The sequence below is a fragment of the Pristiophorus japonicus genome, chromosome 7 (assembly GCF_044704955.1).
Source record: "Pristiophorus japonicus isolate sPriJap1 chromosome 7, sPriJap1.hap1, whole genome shotgun sequence".
In the NCBI taxonomy this organism is placed as follows: domain Eukaryota; kingdom Metazoa; phylum Chordata; class Chondrichthyes; family Pristiophoridae; genus Pristiophorus; species Pristiophorus japonicus.
Window position 1 is genome coordinate 215,719,527 of NC_091983.1, and position 25,940 is coordinate 215,745,466.

The window sequence follows — 25,940 nt, forward strand, 5'->3', positions numbered from 1 at the left end:
CCCCCAATCTCCTCCTCCCCCCCCCCAATCTCCTCCTCCCCCCCCCAATCTCCTCCTCCCCCCCCAATCCATCCTTCCTCCCCCCAATCTCTCCTCCCCCCCCAATCTCCTCCTCCCCCCCCAATCTCCTCCTCTCCCCCCCCCCCCCAATCTCCTCCTCTCCCCCCCCAATCTCTCCTCTCCCCCCCCCAATCTCCTCCTCTCCCCCCCCCCAATCTCCTCCTCCCCCCCCCAATCTCCTCCCTCCCCCCCCCCAATCTCCTCCTCCCCCCCCCAATCTCCTCCTCCCCCCCCCCAATCTCCTCCTCCCCCCCAATCTCCTCCTCCCCCCCCCCAATCTCCTCCTCCCCCCCCCCCCAATCTCCCTCCTCCCCCCCCCAATCTCCTCCTCCCCCCCAATCTCCTCCTCCCCCCCAATCTCCTCCTCCCCCCCAATCTCCTCCTCCCCCCCAATCTCCTCCTCCCCCCCCAATCTCCTCCTCCCCCCCCCAATCTCCTCCCTCCCCCCCCAATCTCCCTCCTCCCCCCCAATCTCCTCCTCTCCCCCCCCAATCTCCTCCTCTCCCCCCCCCCAATCTCCTCCTCTCCCCCCCCCCCAATCTCCTCCTCCCCCCCCCCCCAATCTCCTCCTCCCCCCCCCCAATCTCCTCCTCCCCCCCCCCAATCTCCTCCTCCCCCCCCAATCTCCTCCTCCCCCCCCAATCTCCTCCTCCCCCCCCAATCTCCTCCTCTCCCCCCCCCAATCTCCTCCTCTCCCCCCCCAATCTCCTCCTCTCCCCCCCAATCTCCTCCTCTCCCCCCCCCCAATCTCCTCCTCTCCCCCCCCCCAATCTCCTCCTCCCCCCCCAATCTCCTCCCCTCCCCCCCCCCCAATCTCCTCCTCCCCCCCCCAATCTCCTCCTCCCCCCCCAATCTCCTCCTCCCCCCCCCAATCTCCTCCTCCCTCCCCAATCTCCTCCTCCCCCCCCCAATCTCCTCCTCCCCCCCCCCCAATCTCCTCCTCCCACCCCCCAATCTCCTCCTCCCCCCAATCTCCTCCTCCCCCCAATCTCCTCCTCCCCCCCAATCTCCTCCTCCCCCCAATCTCCTCCCCCCCCCCAATCTCCTCCTCCCCCCCCCAATCTCCTCCTCCCCCCACCCTCAATCTCCTTTCTCCCCCCTTCTCCCCTTTATCCCCTTTATCCCCTTCCTCTCCCCTCTCTCCCCTCTCTCCCCTCTCTCCCCTCTCTCCCCTTCTCCCCTCTCTCCCCTTCTCCCCTTCTCCCCTTCTCCCCTGCTCCCCCCCTCTCTCCCTCCCCCTGCTCCCCCCTTTCCTCCCCCTCCCCTTGTTGTCAGAAACACAGAGAATGAGAGACACACAGACAGAGAGATAGAGACACACTGGGGGGGGGGGATCCCAGCACACTGTTGGAGGGCTCCCGGTGCTGCAGTCGGTAAGTAGAAAATGTTTTATTTATTGATTTAAAAAAAAATTATTTATTATTTTTTTTTGATTGATTTATTGGTTGATTTATTGATGTATTTATCATTTATTATTGATGATGGCTCTTTATTTGTAAAACTGAAGTGTTTAATGTTTGTAAACTTCCCTTTAAACCCCCCCCCCCCCCCCCCCATTCCCTACGCCTGATTTGTAACCTATGCCTGATTTTCTAAAGTGTAGACAAGGTTTTTTCGAGCGTACAAAAATCTTCACTTACTCCATTCTAAGTTAGTTTGGAGTAAGTTTTCACTGACGAAACTTTGAAATCAGGCGTAAGTGGCCGGACATGCCCCCTTTTGGAAAAAAAAATTCTGTTCCAAAGTGAAACTGTTGTAACTGACTAGAACTGGAGCAAACTAAATGACGAGAATTCCGATTTCAAAGATACTCCGTTCTACACCAGTTGCTCCTAAAAAATCAGGAGCAAATCATGTGGAAACTTGGGGCCTGTCAGCTAGCATGGGAGTCAGCTAGCATGGGAGCCAGCTTAAAAGTACAATTGTAAGTGATTGGGGGTGATTAGTTTTTAGCGGGGCAGGTACAGACCTGCTTCAGAAAGCAAGTTTTATGTGTCTGTAAAGCATCAGAACTGGCAGATAAGCTGATGTACATTAAAGGGCTGTGGTTATTTTAGTGTTGATTAATAAAGCTATTTTGACAGTGCTATATCTCAGCTTCTTTTAAGAGGCACAGTATATGAGCTATTTAAAGAAAAGAATGACCAAAGAATCTCCATTCCTTTCAACTGTTTATAGTTAAGGTAGAAACTTAATTCTTCTAAACATCTGGTGTTATCTTCTGCATAGGGCTAAAATTCCATTTAGTACTGTGGTTTTTGATGTGATAAACCATAAAATGTTCCATTTGTGATGAACATATTCTATACAAAGTGAATTGGAGTGTAACCTATTTATTTTATGCTGTGGGCTAAACCGATTCAGAGGGCCATTTCACATAGTTAAAATTCTCGTGTATTTCCTTACTGGTAAAACTGGGTCTTTTTCTCCCCTTCCCTAAGTTTGCCCTTCGTCTCTGTCTGTCTGTGTATCTCTCTTTCCTCCCCCCCCCCCCTCCCCCCCCCCAACAGAATTACTAATCATGGGCATGACCGTTATTGCTTTGTATAAATGGTCAAAATTGTATTATTGCGTTGCAGGCCTTTTTATGGTTTTCATGAGAAAGAAAAGCAATTCATGAAGATTTACCTGTACAATCCTTTGATGATTAAAAGGTACAGTAAAGTTCTAGGTATATACTATGCATGTTGCATTTTAATTATTATAAACCAGGAACTTAGTTACCTGCTGAGCGCAGAATTTTTATTGTTATGGAATGACTCTGGCAGATTCATATGGTAATGAGACAAGAAAAATGTTCGAAGTACCTGTGTTATTCAACATCTGTCTTGAGCTACACCTTTACTTTGACTGTAAAGGGTGAATCAATGTATGGGTCTGCTTTAAGTGATCCCATGCATTGGCATAGTGTCCACACACTCTTCCTTGCCATTTAAGGATTGTCGCAGCCTGCATAACTCTTTCTGCATAAAAAAACTCTCCATGCTATTGAACTAATTTTCAAAACTATCAAAGCCCCAATTTCAAAATTAAAACATTGTAAGAAGGATGTAGTTCATAGTATATGTAATACGTACTCATTGCATGTAATAATGTCCATAATCAAGTGGAGTTCCGAATTCTTATTGGGAGATGGAAAATTTGGCCTTTTAGGTCTGAGTTCGTTCATAGTTTTCTAAGTTCATTGAAAATGTTGCAACATTAGTGGGAATTTTGTTTAAAAGTGGTGTTGAGTAAAATGTGAAAGTCTTGATTCATAACCTTCCTGATTGCTGAGAATATCTGTATAGATCAGCAAGCATGAATATTTTCAAGTATCATCTTCACTGATATTAAAGGGCTATTCGAAGCATTGTTTTGCTGCTAACTCCTATTGAGAAATCGGAATTTCATTGATAATGGTCTATTTGGTTTGGAATTTAAGACATGGGAGAAAGCCATTTGTTGCATTGGTTATGGAACTACTCTCTGGTATCTGAATCCCTTCTCCCACACCCTTTTAATTTATGTTTTTCAAATATTTATCCACTTCCCTTTTAAAAGCCATTATGGTTTACGCTGCCACCATTTTCTCAATGTCCTAACAGACCTCTAGGTTTAAAGATAAATTCTTACTTCTCCTTTGTTCTTTTAGTGGTATCTTAAATTTATGCTCTCCAGTTACTGACTGGCGTGGGGAATATTGCATCTTTACAGAACTGTTAATTTTGAATGCCTCAACAACTTTCATTTATTTCGCACTTTTTAAACGCAGACAAAATGTTCTGTGGCTCTTCAAGTGCAATCAGACAAAAATTGAGACCGAGCCAAATGAGATATTAGAATGGGTGACAAAGTGTGGTCCAAGAGGTAGGTTAAAGAGTGAGTAGTGGATAGGCAGAGATTTAGGGAGACAATTTCAGAGCTCGGGGTCTATAGAGTTGAAAGCACAGCTACCATTGATGGGTGAAGTGGGGCATGCATGAGGCCAGAGTTGGAGTAACAGAGTATTGTAGGGCTGGAGAAGGTTACAGAGACAGGGAGGGATGAGGCCATGGAAGGATTTGAACATGATGAGAATTTTTAAATTGTGCCATTTGTCGACCGGAGCCAGTGCAGATCAGCAAGCACGGGGGTGATGGATGAACAGGTGATCCGAGTTAAGCGAGGGGCAGCAGATAAGCTAAAGTTTATAGAGGATGTGTGGCTGACCAGGAGAGCATTAGAATAGTCGAGTCTGGAGGTAACAAAAGCATCGCCGAGTGTTTCAGCAGCAGATGAACTGAGGCAGTGGTGGAGATGAACAAAGTTGCATAGGTGGAAGTAAGCGGACTTTGATTAGGAGGATATGAGGTTGGAATCTTAGCTCGGTTAAATAGGATGCTGAGTTTGTGAACAGTCTAGTTCAGCCGGAGTTGGTGGCCAGTGAAGGAGATGGAATTGGTGGTGGGGGTCATAGGCGATGGCTTTAGTCTTCCACATCTTTAATTGGAGGAAATTGCAGCTCATCCAGGACTGAATGTCGGATAAGCAATCTTGCACAACGGAGGCAGTGAAGTGGTTGAGAGAAGTGGTGGTGTGGTAGAGCTGGGTGTCGCCGTGTACATGCGTTACCTGATGTCATGTCTTCGTATGATATTGCCGAGGGGCAGTATGTGGATGAGAAAGTTCCTTGGACTTCAGAGGTAACGGTATTGGGTGGGAAGAGCAGCCATTGCAGGCGATTAACTAGCTACGACTGGATAGATTAGAGTGGAACAAGGCATGGGCAGGACTCAGCTGGACAATGAAGGAGAGTCATTGGAGGAGGATGGTGTGGTCAACCAGGTCAAAGGCTGCAGACAGATAGAGAAGGATCGTGCACCATAGTCACAGAGCAGGGCTGTTTCTAGTGCTGTGGTGGAGGTGGATATCAGATTGGAGAGATTTAAAGATGGAGTTGCAGAATTTGGTCATGGATTTGGGAGGCGACAACACATTTACAATATCGGCTAGCATGGGAGCTATGAAGGAAAGTTGGATGGTCAACGATCAGATTTCCTCTTAACCTTCTCTAATCTAATAAAAGAACCCTAAGTTTCTTGTTTCTCTCCATAGCTAAACCCATTCATCCTCCATCATCTTTCTATTTGTCTTCTGCACCCTCCATGGCTTTGACATCCTTCCTAAGTAAGGTACCCAAAACTGGACACTATAGTCTAACTGCTGCATCACTAATGATTTGCCATTACATCTTTGCTTTTGTACTCTATATCCCAATTCATTAAAAACCTAGAATCTCGTGTGTCTCAACGCTTTATCAACTTGTCCTAATTTTAATTATTTAATGAATATTTCCTCTTCTCATTCAAAATGCATTGCCTCATTTCTACACCACTGTTTAAATTCCTCTAGTCTGAAAAGCATCCATTAACCACAGCTGCTTTATGTCCTTCAACCAGTTTCCTATCCATGGTTCTATAATACAGTGTGCCTTCACTTTATCAACAACCCTTCTATGTATGCCACTTATCGAATGCCTTTTGAAAATTCATATAAACATCCACAGCATTTCTTTTATCAATGCACTCGAGCCTTTTTTGTTACATGACTTTTTTCCATTCCATCTTTAAGTAACGTGTGTAATTGACACACGTTACTTAAAGATGGAATGGAAATTTTAAATTTAAAAAGATTTTGTTGCACTATGCAAATTATTTTTAAATTGACACAGAGCCAAAGGTGAATTGTGCCATTGCCTAATGATGAAAATTAAACAAATGGGCAATGCCTGAATTAGGCCTTTGGGACATGAGTTTGGAACCAGCCCAGATAGATGCGAAGAAGGTGTCTCAGCTCTGGTTCGAGGATCCTGTATGAAATAAATTTGAGCAATGTCTGTCTAATTACAGTCTTTAGTCCACTATACAATTTTTATTCAACTGTATTAATTAGATTACATGAATTCTGATCAGAGAAGCTAGATGATGTGGAGAACAGTCATACTTGCATATAGAAGGCGCTTAGGCTGTTTACCTGGAGATTCTTCTTTTGGTATATTAAGTTAGTGGAGGTTGGAAGAAAGTGGGAGGTTCTGTTGTATAATATACACAGGAAGGTTTTCTATTTCCTAATATTTTCATGAAGACTGCAATATTTGCAAAAATAAGATGCTACTGTCAATATAATACACTGCTGAGATTCTAAATGCATTATGATCAGTTGGGAAATTAAATGTTTTGTATTGTTTCATAGAGTCTGTGAGTTGCTGCAAGGAGGAGCCGTTATGAACAAATCCTACCAGCCATATGAAGCTCATTTACCCTACCTCCTGCAACTCTTCATTGACCATAATCTGTATGGAATGAATCTTCTTCACCTTGCAGCAGTAAAATTCAGAAAAACCAGAAGAAAAGGTAAGTTACAGTCAGTGCCATTTAGAAAAGAGCCCCAAGATAAACATGGAAAATAGTAAACTCCATAAATTCTGGTCTTCAGTAGAATTAGTTGGTTCTGGGTAATGTGCTTTCCAGTGTTGGGATAAGAATTGTCTTGGGCTTCTTAGTTTATCGGGTAGAATTGGCTAAAGCGAGTGGTGGATTGCCTCTCCACATTTGGGTGGGGACAGGTGTATGAAATAGGGACACCCAAAAGCTAAAAGAAATTACAAAATTATTGAAATTGAAGTGTATTTGGTATGGAAGTATATTTTGAAAGCTGCTGAGTACTCGCCCAGTTAAGCATGTTCTGAGGGTTCCTTCTGCTAAGTAAATGTGCACAAACCATTGTATAAACAATTCCAATTAAATTGTGCTTCTGAAAGGTAAAAAAACTTGTTGAACCTTTTTTATGCCATGTGATGGGCATGAGCAGAGTTGAGTAACATGGGCTAAACTGCTATTTCAAGTGACCAATACCCTGGCCCAAATTCAATTCTTGTTCCACAACACCTTCATTATTCCATAATCACGTAACTATTCTGAGACAATAGTGAAATAGTAAGGTAAATCAGTTTAAGATTCAGAATAACCAATTCATAGTCAAAAATCTTGACTGAATAAAGCAAGTCTATCCTAGTCCGATAATATGCTTCAGCACCACTGAGCTGTCACCGTACAAAGCCTGACCACATGACCACATTTCAAGCTCATTAGAAAGTGATTTTAAAACTGGTGTGGTAAGATACAATGTTAACATTTCATTGCACTGACCAGTATGATACAGGGCCATATCTGCAATCTGTTGCAACAAATTCCAGATCTTGTTCTCTCTCCAAGAGACCTGCATAAGGGATTAACCACAGAGGGAAAAATTAGCAGACTGGTCATCGCTGATCATTCGCATGATTTCTTAGTGCCCAGTCAGGCTCCATATAGCCCACCTGAACATCCTGTCGGCTGGGTGCTATGATTTGGTACCCGAAGACAGGATAGAGAGGTTGAAAAATTATGGGCGAAGGGAACAAATGGAAGGATAAATTATAATCATATCGTCAACATTGCATGAATAGAATACTGAATCTTAATGATTAGGATGCAGATATATTTACTAAGCTCTATGCTGAAATTATTTGCCTTTTACTGTAGGATTGAAGTTTACACGAAATAATTTCTCATTTCACAATTCAAAGTAGTTTGGTTGATTTGTAGTATTTTGATTTGAGATTTTCATCAATTGCACAGTGCACCATGGCATGATAAACATGCCTTCCAGTATGTATTTAATCTTTGCTGCATCTATTTTTGTGTGAAATGTCAGCCAGCCCACATATATTCAACTGCCATTTGACCACAATACAGGAAAGCAGCTTGCACTGTGTAGTTTTCCTCAGTGGTAAGTCCCTGGAGGGAAAAAGCTATTATATTTCAATCTTAAAAAGATGTCTCTAGTGTGCTGGTGCAGAATATTGGAGTACCAGTGATCTGTGCCATGGAGTAGGAGGCAGGCTTGATTTCCTCTACACTTGATTACTTGTGCTTAGTTATGGCAATAGGTCAAGTTCAATGAGATTTGGTTTCTAACCACAGGTGACGAACATGGGAAATGGTCTCCTAAAGAAAACAGTTCCGAATTAAGTAGCAAAGAGAATGGAAAGTCATGGAAAAGCCCTGTCTCTACCAAGCCTAAAGGATCACCAATACCAGCAGAGAAGTCCATTAATTGCTCCTTTGTACGATGGGAGGAGGAAGACATACCAAGGTTAGCAAGTAACTGAATATTTTTTGGTTTCCTCTCTTTATGTCTGAAATTGATGCACTCACCGCCCACTGCCGCCGACATTCCTCCTCGGGTTCCACCCAGTGCCAATTTCGATCTGGTGTGAAGTGGGCGGGAGGGGTAAGCTGCTGGGAACCGCCCGCTGACACCAGCGGATGGCCGAGTGGCGTAAATGGACTCCTGCCCTCCGAGATGCCAGATTAGTGCGGGCGTGAGTAGGCGCCAGGACGGGGTTGGACCGCTGCGAGGAGGCTGGTCTGTCCCCGACAGTAGGTAGCTGAAAGAAAGTGTGTAAACATTGTTTTCTTTATTTCTTTACAGGGACTTACCTGTATGGGGTCCCCTGAAGGTGTTCCGATGTTTTTTTGAGGGGTGGGGCGGGGGGGGTTTAATGCTTTTTCATTGCAGGTCTTCCACCTTCCGTGGGCCTGACTCCATCCTTGGCGGCACTTGGGCGGCAAGCACCTTTGCCACCGAGATTGAGAGCTCCCGCCCAGATTGACGGCGTAAATCCTTCATTTGCCGCCTACCGCCTTTTCAAAGGCCTTTTTTGATGAAAACTGAAGTGAAGAGGAATTTATTCTCTTGAGGGTTGTAAATCTGTGGAATTTGCTGACCCCAAGAGCTGTGGAAGCTGGGTCATTGAATAAATTTAAGACAGAGATAGACAGTTTCTTAACTGATAAGGGAATAAGGGGTTATGGGGAGCGGGCAGGGAAGTGGACCCGAGTCCATGATCGGATCAACCATGATCGTATTAAATGGCGGAGCAGGCTCGAGGGGCCGTATGGCCTACTCCTGCTCCTATTTCTTATGTTATTATGTAAAGTACCGTCGGGTACCTCGGTGGCCAATGGCGGTCCATTGGGTGGGCGGGGGCCTTCAACAAATTCGGGCCCTTTAAAACTAAATTGAATTTCAACTTTAAATTACTCTTCAGTTAGCATGTGTGTTCTGAATCAAATGAAGAACTCTTCCAGTATCTATGTACACATGGGTAAAACTTTGTTATCCCATTTAAAAACACAAATCTATTATCAAAATATGTTGTTTTAGTTGTCCTTGGGTAGTATTAAGAGCCCCGTAGAAAAGATTAATATTTTTTTTGTGGTGCAGCACATTGGAACACCGAGGCTGCGCCATGGATGCAGGTTTGCACCTATGACTTATCCAAATGGTTTGTTCTCAACGTAGCCGTGTTACTGTGAGGAAATTATGCTGAGAGGAAGGCAGGAACTTCCTGGAAGGGAAAATTGCCCTGGTTGCTCCTGATCAACTTCTGAAGCTTGGAGTCATAGAAACATAGAAAATAGGTGCAAGAGTAGGCCATTATGCCCTTTGAGCCTGCACCACCATCAATAAGATCATGGCTGATCATTCACCTCAGTACCCCTTTACTGCTTTCTCTCCATACCCCTTGATCCCTTTAGCCGTAAGGGCCATATCTAACTCCCTCTTGAATATATCCAATGAAATGGCATCAACAACACTCTGCGGTAAGGAATTCCAAAGTTAACAACTCTGAGCGAAGAAGTTTCTCCTCATCTCCGTCTTAAATGACCTACCCCTTATCCTTAGACTGTGTGCCCTGGTTCTGGACTTCCCCAACATCGGGAACATTCTTCCTGCATCTAACCTGTCCAGTCCCGTCAGAAATCTTATATATTGTATTCCTAACACAGATGAGGCTGCACACAGGGAGGTTAAAGTAACAGTGTGACCTCAGTCTTTAATAAGACACTCCAGAGTGAGGAACAGGCCTTAGGGGCTGGCTTATATACAGTGCTCCCAAGGGATGCTGGGATCTCTTGGGACTTCAGGGGATGAGCTCCCTGGTGGCGGAACATGGGAGTGCATGCTTTACAGATAGAAACATATAATGTTGTGTATGAGATCCCCTCTCATCCTTCTAAACTCCAGTGAATACAGGCCCAGTCTCTCCTCGTATGTCAGTCCTGCCATCTTGGGAATCAGTCTGGTGAACCTTCACTGCACTCCCTCAGTAGCAAGAACGTCCTTCCTCAGAGAAAGAGACCAAAACTGAACACAATATTCCAGGTGAGGCCTCACTAAGGCCATGTACAATTGCAGTAAGACCTCCCTGCTCCTATACTCAAATCCCCTAGCTATGAAGGCCAACTTTTGCCGCCTTCACTGCCTGCTGTACCGGCATGCCAACTTTCAATGACTGATGTACCATGACACCAAGGTCTAGTTGCACCTCCGCTTTTCCTAATCTGTCACCATTCAGATAATATTCTGCCTTTGTGTTTTTGCCACCAAAGTGGATAGCCTCACATTTATCCACATTATACTGCATCTGCCATGTTTTTGCCCACTCACCTAACCTGTCCAAGTCACCCTGCAGCCTTTTAGCGTCCCCCTCACAGCTCACACCGCCACCCATCTTGGTGTCATCTGCAAACTTGGAGATATTACACTCAATTCCCTCATCCAAATCATTAATGTATATTGTAAATACCTGGGGTCCCAGCACTGAGCCCTGTGGCACTCCATTAGTCACTGCCTGCCATTCTGAAAAGTACCCGTTTATCCCAACTCTCTGCTTCCTGTCTGCCAACCAATTCTCTATCCACGTTAGTACATTACCCCCAATACCATGTGCTTTAATTTTGCACACCAATCTCTTGTATGGGACCTTTTCAAAAGCCTTTTGAAAGTCCAAATACACCACATCCATTGGTTCTCCCTTGTCCACTCTACCAGTTACACCCTCAAAATTCTAGAAGATTTGTCAAGCAGGATTTCCCTTTCATAAATCCATGCTGACTTGGATCAATCCCATCACTGCTTTCCAAATGTGCTGCTATTTCATCTTTAATAATTTGATTCCAACATTTTTCTCACTACTAATGTCAGGCTAACAGGTCTATAATTACCCGTTTTCTCTCTCCCTCCTTTCTTAAAAAGTGGTGTTACATTAGCTACCCTCCAGTCCATTGGAACCGATCCAGAGTTGATAGACTGAACAGAGTTGGCAGATCTCCTTCCCTTAGTATAGCGCAAAGGGAAAACAGTATCAAGAGAAAAAAGAACCTCAATTTGAAGTTAATTTTAAGGTATTTTTGTTTACTTTGTTTTATTAAGGACTTCAGATGTGTTGAGCAAACCAGTGTGTGTTGTTCAGCCATATTTGTTTATCTCCCAATTATTTTCAGGATTGGCCTACCATTCAATTGAGGATTTGTTCCCAATGGGAGTTGATAACTTTGGACAACCCTTTATTGCACAGAGCCCTGCTTGCACACTACATAATATGAGAAATAGGAGCAGGAGTAGGCCATTCAATGAGATCATGGCTGATCTGATCTTGGTCTCAACTCCACTTTCCTGCCCGCTCCCCATAACACTTGACTCCACTATCGTTCAAAAATCTGTCTATCTCCACCTTAAATATATTCAATGACCCAGTTTCCACACTGGGTAGAGAATTCCAAAGATTTCTGACCCTCAGGAAATTCCTCCTTATCTCCATTTTAAATTGGCGACCCCTTATTCTGAAACTATGCCCCCTAGTTCTAGATTCCCCCATGAGAGGAAACGTCCTCTCTGCATCTATCCTGTCCAGCCCCCTCAGAATCTTATGTTTCAATAAGATCACACCTCAATCTTTGAAGCAGTCCCAGGACATTTGGAATCGAGCAGAGTCAACATGGTTTTATGAAAGGGAAATCATGTTTGACAAATTTGCTGGAGTTTTTTGAGGATGTACCGAGCAGGGTGGATAAGGGGGAACCAGTGGATGTGATATATTTGGATTTCCAGAAGGCATTTGATGAGGTGCCACATAAGAAGTTACTGCACATGATAACAGCTCATTAGCATGGATAGAGGATTGGCTAACTAACAGAAGAAAAGAGAGTTGGGATAAATGGGCCAATTTCCGGTTGGCAAACAGTGAGCAGCAGGATTCGGTGCTGGATCCTCAACTATTTACAATCTATATTAATGACTTGGATGAAGGGACCGAGTGTAATGTAGCCAAATTTGCTGATAATACAAAGATGGATGGGAAAGCAAATTGTGAGGAGGGCAAAAATTTGGCAGATGTCGTATAATGTGGGACAATGTGAGGTTATCCACTTTGGCAGAAATAATGGAAAAGCAAATTATAATTTAAATAGAGAAAAATTGCAAAGTGCTGCAGTACAGAGAGACCTGGGGGTCCTTGTGCATGAAACACATAAAGTTAGTATGCAGGTACAGCAAGTAATCAGGAAGACAAATGGAATGTTGGCCTTTATTGCAAGGTGGAAAGAGTATAAAAGCAGAAAAGTCCTGCTACAACTGTACAGGGTATTGTTGAGGCCACACCTGAAGTACTGCATACAGTTTTGGTCTCCGTATTTAGGGAAGGATATACTTGCATTGGAGGCTGTTCAGAGAAGGTTCACTAGGTTGATTCCGAGAATGAGGGGGTTGACTTATGAGGATAGGTTGAGTAGGTTTGGCCTATACACATTGGAGTTCAGAAGAATGAGAGGTGATGCTGGATGCAGTGAGGATATTTCCACTCATAGGGGAAACTAAAACTATGGGACATAGTCTTAGAATAAGGGTCCACCCATTTAAAACTGAGATGAGGAGAAATTTCTTCTGAAGGTTGTAAATCTATGGAATTCTCTGCCCCAGAGAGCTGTGGAGGCTGGGTCATTGAATATATTTAAGGCGGAGATAGACAGATTTTTGAGCGATAAGGGAATAAAGGGTTATGGGGAGCGGGCGGAGAAGTGGAGCTGAGTCCATGATCAGATCAACCATAATCGTATTAAATGGCGGAGCAGGCTCGAGGGGCCGTATGGCCTACTACTACTCCTCCTCCTATTTCTTATGTTTTTATGTTCAAAACTCCAATGAGTATAGTTCCAACCTGCTCCACCTTTCTTCATAAGATAACTCCTTCATCTCGGGAATCAACCTCGTGAACCTTCTCTGCACTGCCTCCAATGCAATTATAGCCCTCCTTAAATAGGGAGATCAAAATTATACGCAGTTCTCCAGGTGTGGTCTCACCAACGCCCTCACCAACTAGTCCTCAATCCTTTTACTTTCTCCTATTGTTTGAAACTGTTGACTGTTTTCCCAGAAGTTTATTTTTTAAATGTGTTTTTAAAATTGGCCAATTCCACCTGGTGGTACTTCAGTATCATAATTTGGTTTCATTTTCCTTGATAGTAGGATGACTTTGCTTAGTCTACCGCCATTCACCAGCTGCCCAGCTTTAGTGTGTAAATAGTCCAAATTAGGTAGCTCTCCAATCATTTATGTCTTCACTGATCTCCACTAGCTTCTCGTCCCCTAATGCATCGATTATTTTCAAAATTGTTTTACAAATCCTTCCAGAGCATTAACCAATTCCTTTGCTGCTGTTCTGGTTCACCATCCATTCTTCCGACTATGTCCTTCTGTGCATGGACCCACTTTCCTCCCTCTCTCCCATTTTCAGTCACTAAGTAGCAAAAATATCACTGATGAAAAGTTATTATACCAGACTTGTGGCTGGAGGAAGTGGGCCATTAGAGGTTGTGTTTATACAGTCTTCTGCCCTTTTTTTTTTTCTTGAGCATTTTGTGGCTGAAGCAGTACTTCAAGCCAAAGCTTTCACACTAGCTAGAATTACTGAAAATTCTCTCTTCTCTCCTCCACCCCCTAACTTTCCAAATGGAAGCCATCATTATATTTACTATTCTGATTTGGAGTATTTTTGCCTGCTTTTGTTGTATCGTCATAACCTACAACACAGGTTGCCTCCATTAAAAAGAACTGATTGGTGATGTGCAGCATTTGATTGGACGAAGTTTACAATTCAGACATGACTTCAGAGTGTTAACTGGTGTTGAGGCAGAAACTGGATCACCAGCCTATATATGGCCGCCTAATGAATTATTCAATGCCCGAGAATTAATGGAGAAATGGGGATATCACTATTCTGTTATTTTGGGGGATGTGCATGGTGTGGGGCAGCTAAAGGAGCTGGGACGGGAAGGAGGAAGTACCATTCTTTAAATTCCATTTTCACCATCCTTGTGTTTCACCAGCTTTGTGTTTTGAAGGGTTAAAGTTCGAGTCTCCGTTGGGATCCGTTAAATCTAACTGGAACAGAGCTGGTGGTTATAGATTTATGGTGCCTATAAGAGACTTGAAGTGGAGGATACACACACTGATGACCAGTGATTTTTTTTTGAAAAAGCATTCCATGGTGGTTGTAGAATTTAGAACCAGACCTAGAGATGTTGAAAAGAACTTCAAGAAGAATTATGGTGGTCTTCCTTATCTTAGTCAGGCTATTGAAATGTGTATGTTCTGGTCAGTGCATTTATCTTGCCTCACATTTGGTCTTGGCCTGTTCTACTTGTAACATTTCTAGTATATTTTCAATTGGAGAGTTTTTTAAAGCCTTTTTTTAAGGTCGGGCAAATTGGAAGCATTTGTCGCTATGCTATCCTAATGGAAAAACTATTTCCAATGATATTTTACACAACAGTAGTAATTTTTTAAAACTGTAAGCTTTCTGTGCATCATTTTAGTGCTCCAGTATTGTATTGGGAATTTGAAATCAATCTTCATTTTTGTCCTAGTTATCTTCATGCTGCAGGTCCTACATATTGAATTTCTGCCTGTCAGTACATTAAGTTATTTATGACCAGTTTGTGTTTGAAGATGCTGCATTTGATCAGCTTGCTCAATAATTCCAGTGTATGTGAATGATATGCAGGTTTATTGAATAAACTAAACAGATGAAAGTACAGGTATTCTCATTTGCATAAGATATTTATTCGACTCTTGGTTATGCCGCAGTTCCTTAGTGCTTGAGGGCATCGATCGACAGAGCACCTGTGAGCTTGAAGTGGATGCAGTTGCAGCTGATATATTAAATCGCTCAGAAATTGAAGGTATTATAAAAATGGTTTTCCTGTGGTTAATTGAAGAGCTATGGCGTTTTATTGTATCTTTCGGTTTTATGTAGAAGTAATGAGATTTGTATCTCGTGAAAAAGTATTTCATTTTGAATAGATTTGATCTGCAGTCGCCAGGTTAAGCAAGTTGCCCAAGTATCTTAATTTTGTGATGCATACAACTGAAGTACTGTGGTTAATTTAAAAAAAAACTTGAATCCATACAGTTTTGTAATTTGGACCAAGTGTGCATGTTCTGATTTAGCGATGGTGTCCAATTACTGGCTTTAGGCCAGAAGTGCTGACTTTTTCCCATTTTTTTTTTATAGCTCAGATTGGCAGAAACCCTGGCTTGCAGGCCATATGGGATGATGAAAAACAGCGTCGTCGTGAAAACAATCTGTCCTCGCAAATTGAGTCATCTAATTCACCGGGTAACCATAGTGACTTACTTCACCTTTCTGTAACTTGTTCACTGCAAAAAGAACTCTGCAGAACTCCGACTCCTCAACTGGCAGTAACTTGGAGTGTTTACTTTGAAGTTGTATACTTCAATACAGGTGCAACGTCCCGGATCCAGAACTCCGAAAACCAGAATTGTCTGAAAACTGGACATCTTGGCGAGCGGAGGATCAGCAGGTGGCGAGGTCGGAAATCTGGCAAAACCCAAAATCCGGCACGGATTCGGGCCGAGGCGAGGTCCAAAATCTGGCACTGATTCAGTCCCGAGGATTCCGGATTTCAGACTATGATTTTCTTGTCTGAAATCTGGAAAAAACTAAAAACTGGCACCGACTCGGTCCCAAGGATTGCAGATCTTGGACGTTGTACCTGTATCCAATTTAGAACTTTTCTGTGCACTCCTGGATGGAGAAGCTCACAACAATTCAATAATTGCTTGTTTTATCAATGGGTCAAGAGTTCATCTTTTATTCTCTGCTTCAGATTATTAATCAGTTCTAATATCACCTTGTCAATCTCTCCCATACATCTAGCCAGATGGATAATAAAATTCGATTGAACTGAGCAATGATGCACCTTCACAAGTGGAGTAAGTTCATAGGGTTACTTGGAAGTAGACCTATTTAATCATAGTCCCAACAGCAGGTTTCAGTAGACCTAGTTAAAACTTCTTTACCCAGAGAGTGGTGAGAATGTAGACCTCGCTAGCACAAAGGATTAATTGAGGCGAATAGTATAGAAGCATTTAAGGTGGAGCTAGATAAACATGAGGGAGAAGGGAATAGAGGGTTATGCTGATAGTTAGATGGGAAAGGATGGGAGGAGCCTCGAGTCGAGTGTAACCGCCGCTCTGGACTGGTTGGGCTGAATGGCCTGTTTCTGTGCTGTATATTCTATGTAATATAAAACATAGCCCAAACAGCAGGTTTAGTAGACCTATTTAAACATAGGCCCAAAAGCAGGTTTCTTCTGTATCAGAGACAGAAACTGCAAATTCTAGATTCCCTGGCCTGATTTTGCTTGATACAACAGGTAAGCATTTTCCCTCATTCCCCGAGTCCTGGAGAAATTAAATAGAGATTACACTCTGCCCATTACTAGCCAAGAAAGTCGAGGTTCTTGGACATTTTGAATTTTCTGCAAAGCTAATCTCTCTTCTCTTCAAACAAGTCTTCTGCCCCAAATGGGAAATGGTCTTTTTGCATCCCTCTGGATAGCCACCAAATAACTTGGCCTTTGAACAATAACATTCAAATGGTAGTGGGAATCCTTGTGGCTACTAGAAACGTCTTCCATGAGTAAAGCACGCATTGTTCAATGTTAAGAATTATATAGTTGAAAAAATGTAACAAGAATTCCCTATAAAATGGTACAGCAAGGGAGAATTCAGAGTATGTCTTGGCATCAAAAACATCTGATGTTTGCTCTTGTGATTTTCTTCATTAATCTCATAATGACTCTAATGTAATCTGAATCTATCCAATGTTTTCTTGCAATATTGTACATACTGTTTTGTTGGCAAAAGAATCAGAAATTGTTAGATAATTAAAAGGCTGCCTGTTAACCAGGATATGAAATCCTCACTGTGATGCAAAGTACTTTACATCTAATGAATTACTTGTAGGCACATGTTCTCATGATGGTCTTTGTGCTTTTATTTGTAGATCACGGATCTGTACAAGTAACTGAGAGTGAAAGAATCTTCCAACGCAGAATAAAGGAGATTCTACAACAAAATAACTATTCTGTGTAAGAAGCTTCTCATTTCCTCATATTTATACATTTTTATCATTTTGATGAAGTTTGTAAAACTGCTTCTTTGCTGTTTTAAACCAGATTTTTGTCGCAATCTGTGGATGAAAATGAAGAGTTTGAAATGCTCCCTTCAAACTTGACCTTGCATATGGATTCAATGTCACCTGAAGCTCTTTCCTATACGCCTGCTAATCTGGTTGAGATACATAATGATGAGCAAAGTATGAAAGACTGTTTAGTAAGATTGGATCTGAACTGCCACTTATTGTAATATCAGTGACTTGTATTTTTAATTTACCTGTTCTGCCAGTAAGAGGAAACATTTGTCATCATGCTACCCGTCTATGTATTTGACTTAATTTATTTCAATAATAATGCTTTACAATTTCACTGAATTTTGCAATTTTCTAATTGAAGAATGTTGGTGCTCATAATAATGTCGAGGGGAAGTGGATAAGTCTACCTACCAATTGATGATAATCAATACTAGGTTAGGAAAGCATGAGTCAGTTGGAGAGCAAAGCTCCCTGTGCTCTCATGTACCTTAATACTAAGGTGGTAATAGTTTTCAACCTAATTTTCCCTAAAGTCCTCTTTCAAAGGCTAGGTACATATCGTCACCCTTTTACAGTGCTGACCTGTGGCTAAATTCAGGAGGAGATACTCGTTCCAAAGAGCGAGTAAGCCAGCTTTCTGAATATTGACCATGAGAGATTAACTTCATGTTGTATTCAAACAATCGCAAGCATTTTAGTTAGGTTATCTCCTGATTACTAGATAGCTTTCGAAGAAATGTTTACTGAAAAATGTGGGAAAGTTTAAGATTTTTTTCCTGCAATAGCTAATAAAACTACACTATATTTTCTTTTAAGATCTTTGTAGCATAGTCTGCTCCTCTTAAATCAAAGATGTTTAAATCAAATTATCTAATCTTTAGTGCAAAAAGGAATCGATTTAATCTTTTCACAGTGAACTATCATGTTTATTTTATGCTTCCCCCCCCCCCCCCATAAAAAACAGGGGTGAGTCGAGGGAATGCAGAGACTGAAGAAGCAATAGTTGATGAAGAAACAATTTTAAACCTAATGGAAAGCAGTCAGACGTTCCACCCCTCCTCACAAAGGTTAATTCAATCTCCAATTCTCAGTGAGTATGTAAGGTTCAGCATCCATTTTGTGTCTTTGACATTTTTGACAAAATTGAAATTTGATATATTGTGTAAACGGGTTTAATCCAAAACCTGCTTGTTGATGTAGAGGAGAAGATATTGATACGACCTATATTGGGTGTCCTTAAAACTGGTGCTGTCCTGGTACTGGAGCAGAGAACACAGCATTGACAGCAAGTCATCATCATCATCATAGGCAGTCCCTTGAAATCAAGGAAGACTTGCTGACATAGAAAATAGGAGGAAAATAGAAGGGCCACTCGGCCCTTCGAGTCTGCACCACCATTCAATAAGATCATGGCTGATCATTCACTTCAGTACCCCTTTCCTGCTTTCTCTCCATACCCATTGATCCCTTTAGCTGTAAGGGCCATAATCCAACTCCCTCTTGAAAATACCTAACGAACTGGCATCAACAACTCTCTGTGGTAGAGAATTCCACAGGTTCACAGTTCTCAAAGTGAAGAAGTTTCACCTCATTTTGGTCCTAAATGGCTTACCCCTTATCCTTAGACTGTGACCCCTGGTTCTGGACTTCCCCAACATCGGGAACATTCTTCCTGCATCTAACCTGTCCAGTCCCGTCAGAATTTTATGTTTCTATGAGATCCCCTCTCATTCTTCTAAACTCCAGTGATTAGAGGCCCAGTCGATCCAGTCTCTCCTCATATGTCAGTCTTGCCATCCCAGGAATCAGTCTGGTGAACCTTTGCTGCACTCCCTCAATAGCAAGAACGTCCTTCCTCAGATTAGGAGACCAAAACTGAACACACTATTCCAGGTGAGGCCTCACCAAGGCCCTGTACAACTACAGTAAGACCTCCCTGCTCCTATACTCAAATCCCCTAGCTATGAAGGCCAACATGCCATTTGCTGCCTTCACCACCTGCTGTACCTGCATGCCAACTTTCAATGACTGATGTACCATGACATCCAGGTCTCGTTGCACCTCCCCTTTTCCTAATCTGCCGCCATTCAGATAATATTTTGCCTTCAGGTTTTTGCCACCAAAGTGGGTAACCTCACATTATACTGCATCTGCCATGCATTTGCCCACTCACCTAATCTGTCCAAGTCACCCTGCAGCCTCTTAGCATCCTCCTCGCAGCTCACACTGCCACCCAGCTTCGTGTCATCTGAAAACTTGGAGATATTACACTCAATTCCTTCATCTAAATCATTGATGTATATTGTAAATAGCTGGGGTCCCAGCACTGAGCCCTGCGACACCCCACTAGTCACTGCCTGCCATTCTGAAAAGGACCCGTTTATCCCGACTCTCTGCTTCCTGTCTGCCAACCAATTCTCTATCCACGTCAATACATTACCCCCAATACCATGTGCTTTAATTTTGCACAACAATCTCTTGTGTGGGACTTTGTCAAAAGCTTTTTGAAAGTCCAAATACACCACGTCCACTGGTTCTTCCTTGTCCACTCTACTAGTTACATCCTCAAAAAATTCTAGGTGGTTTGTCAAGCATGATTTGCCTTTCATAAATCCATTCTAAGTGAGTTTTCAGGTGACTGTACAGTCCAATACGGGAATTACAGTCTCTGTCATAGATGGGACAGACAGTGGTTGAAGGAAAGGGTGGGTGGGTAGTCAGGGTTTACGCATGCTCCTTCCGCTGTCTGCGTTTGGTTTGTGAATGCTCTCGGCGACGAGACTCGAGGTGCTCAGCGCCCTCCCAAATGCTCTTCCTCCATTTAGGGCGGTCCTGGGCCAGGGATTCCCATGTGCCAATGGGGATGATTCACTTTATCAAGGAGGCTTTGAGGTGTCCTTGAAATGTTTCCTCTGCACACCTGGGCTTGCTTGCCTTGTAGGAGATCCGAGTAGAGCGCTTGCTTAGGGAGTCTCGTGTTGGGCATGCGGACGATGTGGCCTGCCCAACGGAGCTGTCGAGTGTGGTCAGTGCTTCGATGCTGGGGATATTGGCCTGATCGAGAACACTGAAGTTGTGCCTATCCTCCCAGTGGATTTACAGAATCTTGTGGAGGCAGCGCTGGTGGTACTTCTCCAGCGCTTTGAGGTGTCTACTGTATATGGTCCACATCTCTGAGCCATATAGGAGGGTATCACTACTGCCCTGTAGACCATAAGCTTGGTGCCAGATTTGAGGTCCAGGTCTTCAAACACACTTTTCCTCAGGTGACCGAAGGCTGTGCTGGCACACTGGAGGTGGTCATCGATGTCTGCCCTTGCTGATAGTAGGCTCCTGAGGTATGGAAAATGGTCCACGTTGTCCTCGATTTTCCTCGCTGCAATGCTCCATCTCACTTTCAACAAGCTCCCCGCTGGAGTGGAACTAAACTATAGAACCAATGGGAGCCTGCTCAACATTCGTCGTCTCCAGGCTAGATCCAAGGTCATCCCATCGTCTGTCATCGAACTGCAGTACGTGGATGACGATTGCGTCTGCGCACATTTAGAGGCCAAACTCCAAGCCATTGTCAATATCTTCACCGAGGCGTACGAAAGCATGGGCCTTACACTAAACATCCGTAAGACAACCTGACCCCGCCACACAGCACTGCCCCCCCGCCCCCCCACCCCGTCATCAAAAGCTACAGTGCAGCCTTGGACAACATGGATTGCTAGCAAGTAGTGCATAGGTAATAAGTCAGTCTTGCTCAGAGACCTGCTTGGCTAATACTTCCTTGGAATACTCAAAGCTGCAATTCCATTCTCCATAAAGTAGTTAAGTGGAAAGGGGCCTGGGAGAGGGTGGGGGAAGGAAGAAAAGAGTGATGATTCGTCTGCAACTTCACTTTGCCCACCAAGCCAAACCACTGCCCCACGCCCTAGCCCATAACTCTCATCTTTTTCTAGTTTCTCTCCTATCTATCCTCATGCCCCATCTGACCTCATCTTCTCCATGAGAACCACCTCCCTTGACCCCATTCCCACTAAACTGCTGACCATCCAACTTCCTTCCTTGCCTTCATGATCGCTGAGATTGTAATTGGCTCCCTCTTGTTGGCGACTGTTCCCCTCCCATTCAAAGCTGTCATTACCTCTTCCTCCAAAAACTTCCTCAAGCAACCACATATCTCCAACCTTCCGTTCCTCTCCAGTCCTTGTACGTGTTGGCGCCTCCTGAATATGTGCTCATCTTTCCTGCAATTCAATGTTTGAATCTCTCCATTCAAGTCTCCATTGCAACAACAGCACTGAAACAGCCCTAATCAAAGTCACAAACACGGTTTGTGACCATGGTGCACTATTCATCCTTCTTGTCTAAAACTCTGTATCCTTTGCAACAGTCGACCACAATATCATCCTCAAATGCTTCTCCAGCATTGTCCAGTTCAGGAGGACTGCCCTCCTTCACAACAGTGACTACACTCCAAAAGTACTTTATTGGCTGTAAAGCGCTTGAGACGTCCGGTGGTCATGAAAGGTGCTATGTAAATGCAAGGCTTTTTCCTTTTGATCCACTCTTGCCCATCTAATCGTAGCCAAAGCATCTCCAGCAATGGAACCTGCACTGCCCACTCCACTGCCTCTGTGTTGTTAGACTGCCTATCTATCCAGTCCTGAATGAGTTTCTTCCAGTTAAGCTTTGTTATCTTCCTCCTGCCATAAACTTTGAACCCTTGTCCGTGATTCCTTTTCCCTCCTGGGACTGTCTCTGGATGAACCCGATCAGTTACAATCTCAGCATCCTATTTGACGCTAAGCTGAGTTTCTGATCACAAAGACCGCCTACTTCCATCTTCATAGCATTGCCAGCCTTGCTCATAAGAACATAAGAAATAGGAGCAGGAGTAGGCCATTTGGCCCCTCGAGCCTGCTCTGCCATTCAATAAAATCATGGCGGATCTGATCATGGACTCAGTTCCACTTCCCTGCCTGCTCCCCATAACCCTTTACTCCCTTCTCGCTCAAAAATCTGTCTACGCCTTAAATATATTCAAAGACCCAGTCTCCACAGCTCCCTGGGGCAGAGAATTCTACAGGTTTATAACCTGCTGAGAGAAGAAATTTCTCCTAATCTCAGTTTTAAATGGGCGGCCCCTTATTCTGAGTCTGTCCTAGTTTTAGTTTCCCCTATGAATGGAAATATCCTCTCTGCATCCACCTTGTCGAGCCCCCTCATTGTCTTATATGCTTCAATAAGATCACCTCTCATTCTAATCTCCAATGTGTATAGGCCCAACCTACTCAACCTATCTTCTTGGTAACCCTCTCATCTCTCATCAATCTATGAACCTTCTCTGAACAGTCTCCAATGCAAGTATATCATTCCTTAAATACGGAGACCAAAACTGTACACAGTACTCCCAAGTGTGGCCTCACCAATACCCTGTACAGTTGTAGCAGGACTTCTCTTCTTTTACACGCTATCCCCTAATAAAGGCCAACGTCCCATTTGCCTTCCTGATTACTTGCTCTACCTGTATACTAACTTTTTGTGTTTCATGCACAAGGATCCACAGGTCCCTCTACTGCAGCACTTTGCAATTTTTATACTGATTTTCTCATGTACTGTAGAAACCCTATTCCATGCCTTTCACTTCCAGATTCAACTATTTCAGTGCTCTTCTGGCTGGCCTCCCACCCGCCACACTCCACAAACTTCAGCGTGTTCAAAACTTAATGCCCGTATCCTATCTCGATTCTGATCACCTTCACCCCAGTCCTCGCTCACCTACATTGGCTCTCGGCTTCCAAAGCTTTAAATATTTAAAATTCTCTTCCTCGTATTTAAATCCCTTCATGGCCTCATTGCTCCCTATCTCTGGAACCTTATCCAGCCCTACATCCTCCGAAGAATTCTGAATTCCTCCATTGCCTTCAGCCATCTGGGCCCAATTCTGTGGAATTTCCTCCCTCCCCTTCTCCTTTTCCGACTCTTCTTAAAACCAACCTCTTTGACCAAGCTTTTTGTCCCGCTTCCTGAAATCTTGTTCTTTGGCTCCGTGTCCATTTTTGTCTGATTTATACTTCTGTGAAGCACCTTGGGATGATTTTCTACATTAAAGGCGCTATATCAATATATCTCAGATGCTGCTTGACCCGCTGCGATTTCCAACTTTTTCTGTTTTTATTTTAGCATTATTTTGCTTTTATATAAATACATCTTGTACAGTAGTTGTGAGTCCTTAATGTGCTGCACAGATAGCATGTCATGTGCTTATGGGCCAGTGCTGTTGAATTTGATTCGGGTGTCATTGAGTTAGCCTCTTTGAACTTCATTGCATGCTTGGGCAGCACATTGGGACAATCTTATGTATAAGATGATGAACCACATGGCTGTCCAAATTCATGACTGCAACGTGAAAAAGGCCAATTCTGTTTTTTTTTGGTGTGACAGGCCAGTTCCAGTTGAAATGGAAACAAATGCCAAACATCTGAGATTGCCACTTCCAATTGAAAGCTTTGTGGGCTATCTAGTCAGTTTTCACAAGTGTCTAGTTTTCGAGACTGAGCCATAGAGTGGCATGCACTACACATTTTTATTTGATACTGGCATTAACCAATGCAATTCCCAGAGGTGGTGGGCTATACTGAGTGGACAAGCTCCTCCAAAAAGCTAGAGCAATTTGGCTTCAACGACCGTTGTCGTGCGAGACCCTTTGTCATATTGAAGGACTAACACAAATCCAGTCCCTAAGAGCGGGGGATTTAACTACCCACTTGGGCTTAAGCAGCTCCTTGTCGAAGGATGTCTCTATATTCGGAAATTATTATCCTGTCAACTCTTGCATACATTTCTGTCACTGCTGAGCGTTGAGACTCTGCCAGTGATTGAAATCCTCATTTGCTTTGCATCGCTCAGAATGAGGAACAAATTCATGTCCCGTTGTCCCCCACCACCTCCACTCCCAACTTCTGAGCACATTTGCTGAATGATTTATGACGCGTGTCGGTTTTCACATCTGAGAATGTCGATACCGTTGAAGGTCTAGACCAGTAATTATAGAGACCGGATGATTTAAACATTTTAAGAATCAACAGACATGAGCTTATTGCCCTTTGTTTCACAGGAGCAGTCTACAGATACTTATTAATTCTTTGAGTGTACCAGACCACAATGTATATTTATATGCAGCTTGATCAATCCACTAATTATAACTCGTACTGTAATCAAAGAAAATATCCAGTAAATAACTATGATAGATAAAATTGCTTCTCTTGTCTCAAGTTGCATGATCCGTTTGAAAGTGGAAGGCAGTGAATAGAGAGCCATAATTTCAGTTTGTGGTGATGCAGCAGAGGAAGTAAAAAAAAAAATTAGGAGTGTTAGCCATGTTGCTCTCACTAAACTGGGATTTAATAAAGAATAGTGTTGGTTGAGTTGGGCAAGAGAACAATAAGTGTAGTAGACATGGGTCAATATCTTAAATTGCTATTTCTAAATGGAACCGATATGTAAATATTTATTGAGAATTTGAAGATTAATTTTAAGACTAAAGCAACCTGATTACAATTATTCCTACTGTTATCAAAACATGATGTAACTAAGCATGCAGCAAACTCAAATAGTGGTCACGTAAAATTGCTTTAATTTCGAAGATGTGTCCTCCCACCATTCCCCCACGCACCTTTCTTGCACGCTTGTCTGTATCCCTCGCCTCTGATACTTGTGCACTTGTGTTCTCCCTCACACCACCCATTCTTCCTATCACCAATTTTACTCTTTTCCCCCCTGCCCCCTCACCCCCCTGTTCCCCTCACGGTGCTGTATTTCTCTCATTTGTTTTAACTCCAATGCAAATGTTACCATCATAAATAACTTTAAAGCATCTACTATGAAAATGGCACCTCAATCTTGTAAGTGGATGAGATTTGCGGCTTGCAAACTAACACTTTTTCAATATGTGACTGTTCAAATAGATGCCAGTCAGGACCAGGCAATGGTGCATCTGTTAGCTGGGCTGGAGGATGATGGGTATGGCATTGCAAGATCTCAATTTGCACCTGGTAGATCTTCGCAACAATCTGCAGGAAATTGCAGCTACCAACAAAACAGTGATGATGAAGAAAATGAGCCTGAAGTTCAGAAAGAAGAGTTGGAGCTGAGTTTAATAATGTCTCAGCGTTGGGATGGTGAATTTCCAGATAATGTTGGGAAAATGAGGTATGAAATTTACATATATAATATCAATGAAGTGCACAGTACTTTCTGTAACTGATTTAAATATTTACTTTTTATTCATGTTTATCTGCAGGCAATATTTATTTGGTATTGATCCAAAGAAAGCACAGGATGATGCAAGCCTTGGCTCAGTATTAGCATTGTTTACCCAGCTGTACACCAATGCTGTCATATTACCAGTATTCATTTAAATTATTGATGTATAGTGTTTTACGGACTTGGCTAACCAATATTAGATCTGGGTCAACCACATGTGACTCTGGGCTGATGGCCCTTGCTCTCTCTCGTCTGCCAA

At 43.1% G+C, this 25,940-nt stretch overlaps 1 protein-coding gene across 1 annotated transcript in view; it reads left to right on the forward strand.

Annotated features, from left to right (window-relative positions):
* rev3l (REV3 like, DNA directed polymerase zeta catalytic subunit) overlaps positions 1-25,940 on the forward strand; it is a 230,759-nt gene that overhangs the window by 108,517 nt on the left and 96,302 nt on the right. Inside the window, exons 3-11 of the mRNA XM_070885791.1 lie at positions 2,640-2,714; positions 6,274-6,434; positions 8,046-8,217; positions 15,055-15,149; positions 15,482-15,586; positions 17,279-17,363; positions 17,451-17,590; positions 18,390-18,515; positions 25,384-25,627. Of these exons, the coding sequence (XP_070741892.1) occupies positions 2,640-2,714; positions 6,274-6,434; positions 8,046-8,217; positions 15,055-15,149; positions 15,482-15,586; positions 17,279-17,363; positions 17,451-17,590; positions 18,390-18,515; positions 25,384-25,627 (1,203 nt within the window). The remainder of the gene's footprint in view (positions 1-2,639; positions 2,715-6,273; positions 6,435-8,045; positions 8,218-15,054; positions 15,150-15,481; positions 15,587-17,278; positions 17,364-17,450; positions 17,591-18,389; positions 18,516-25,383; positions 25,628-25,940) is intronic.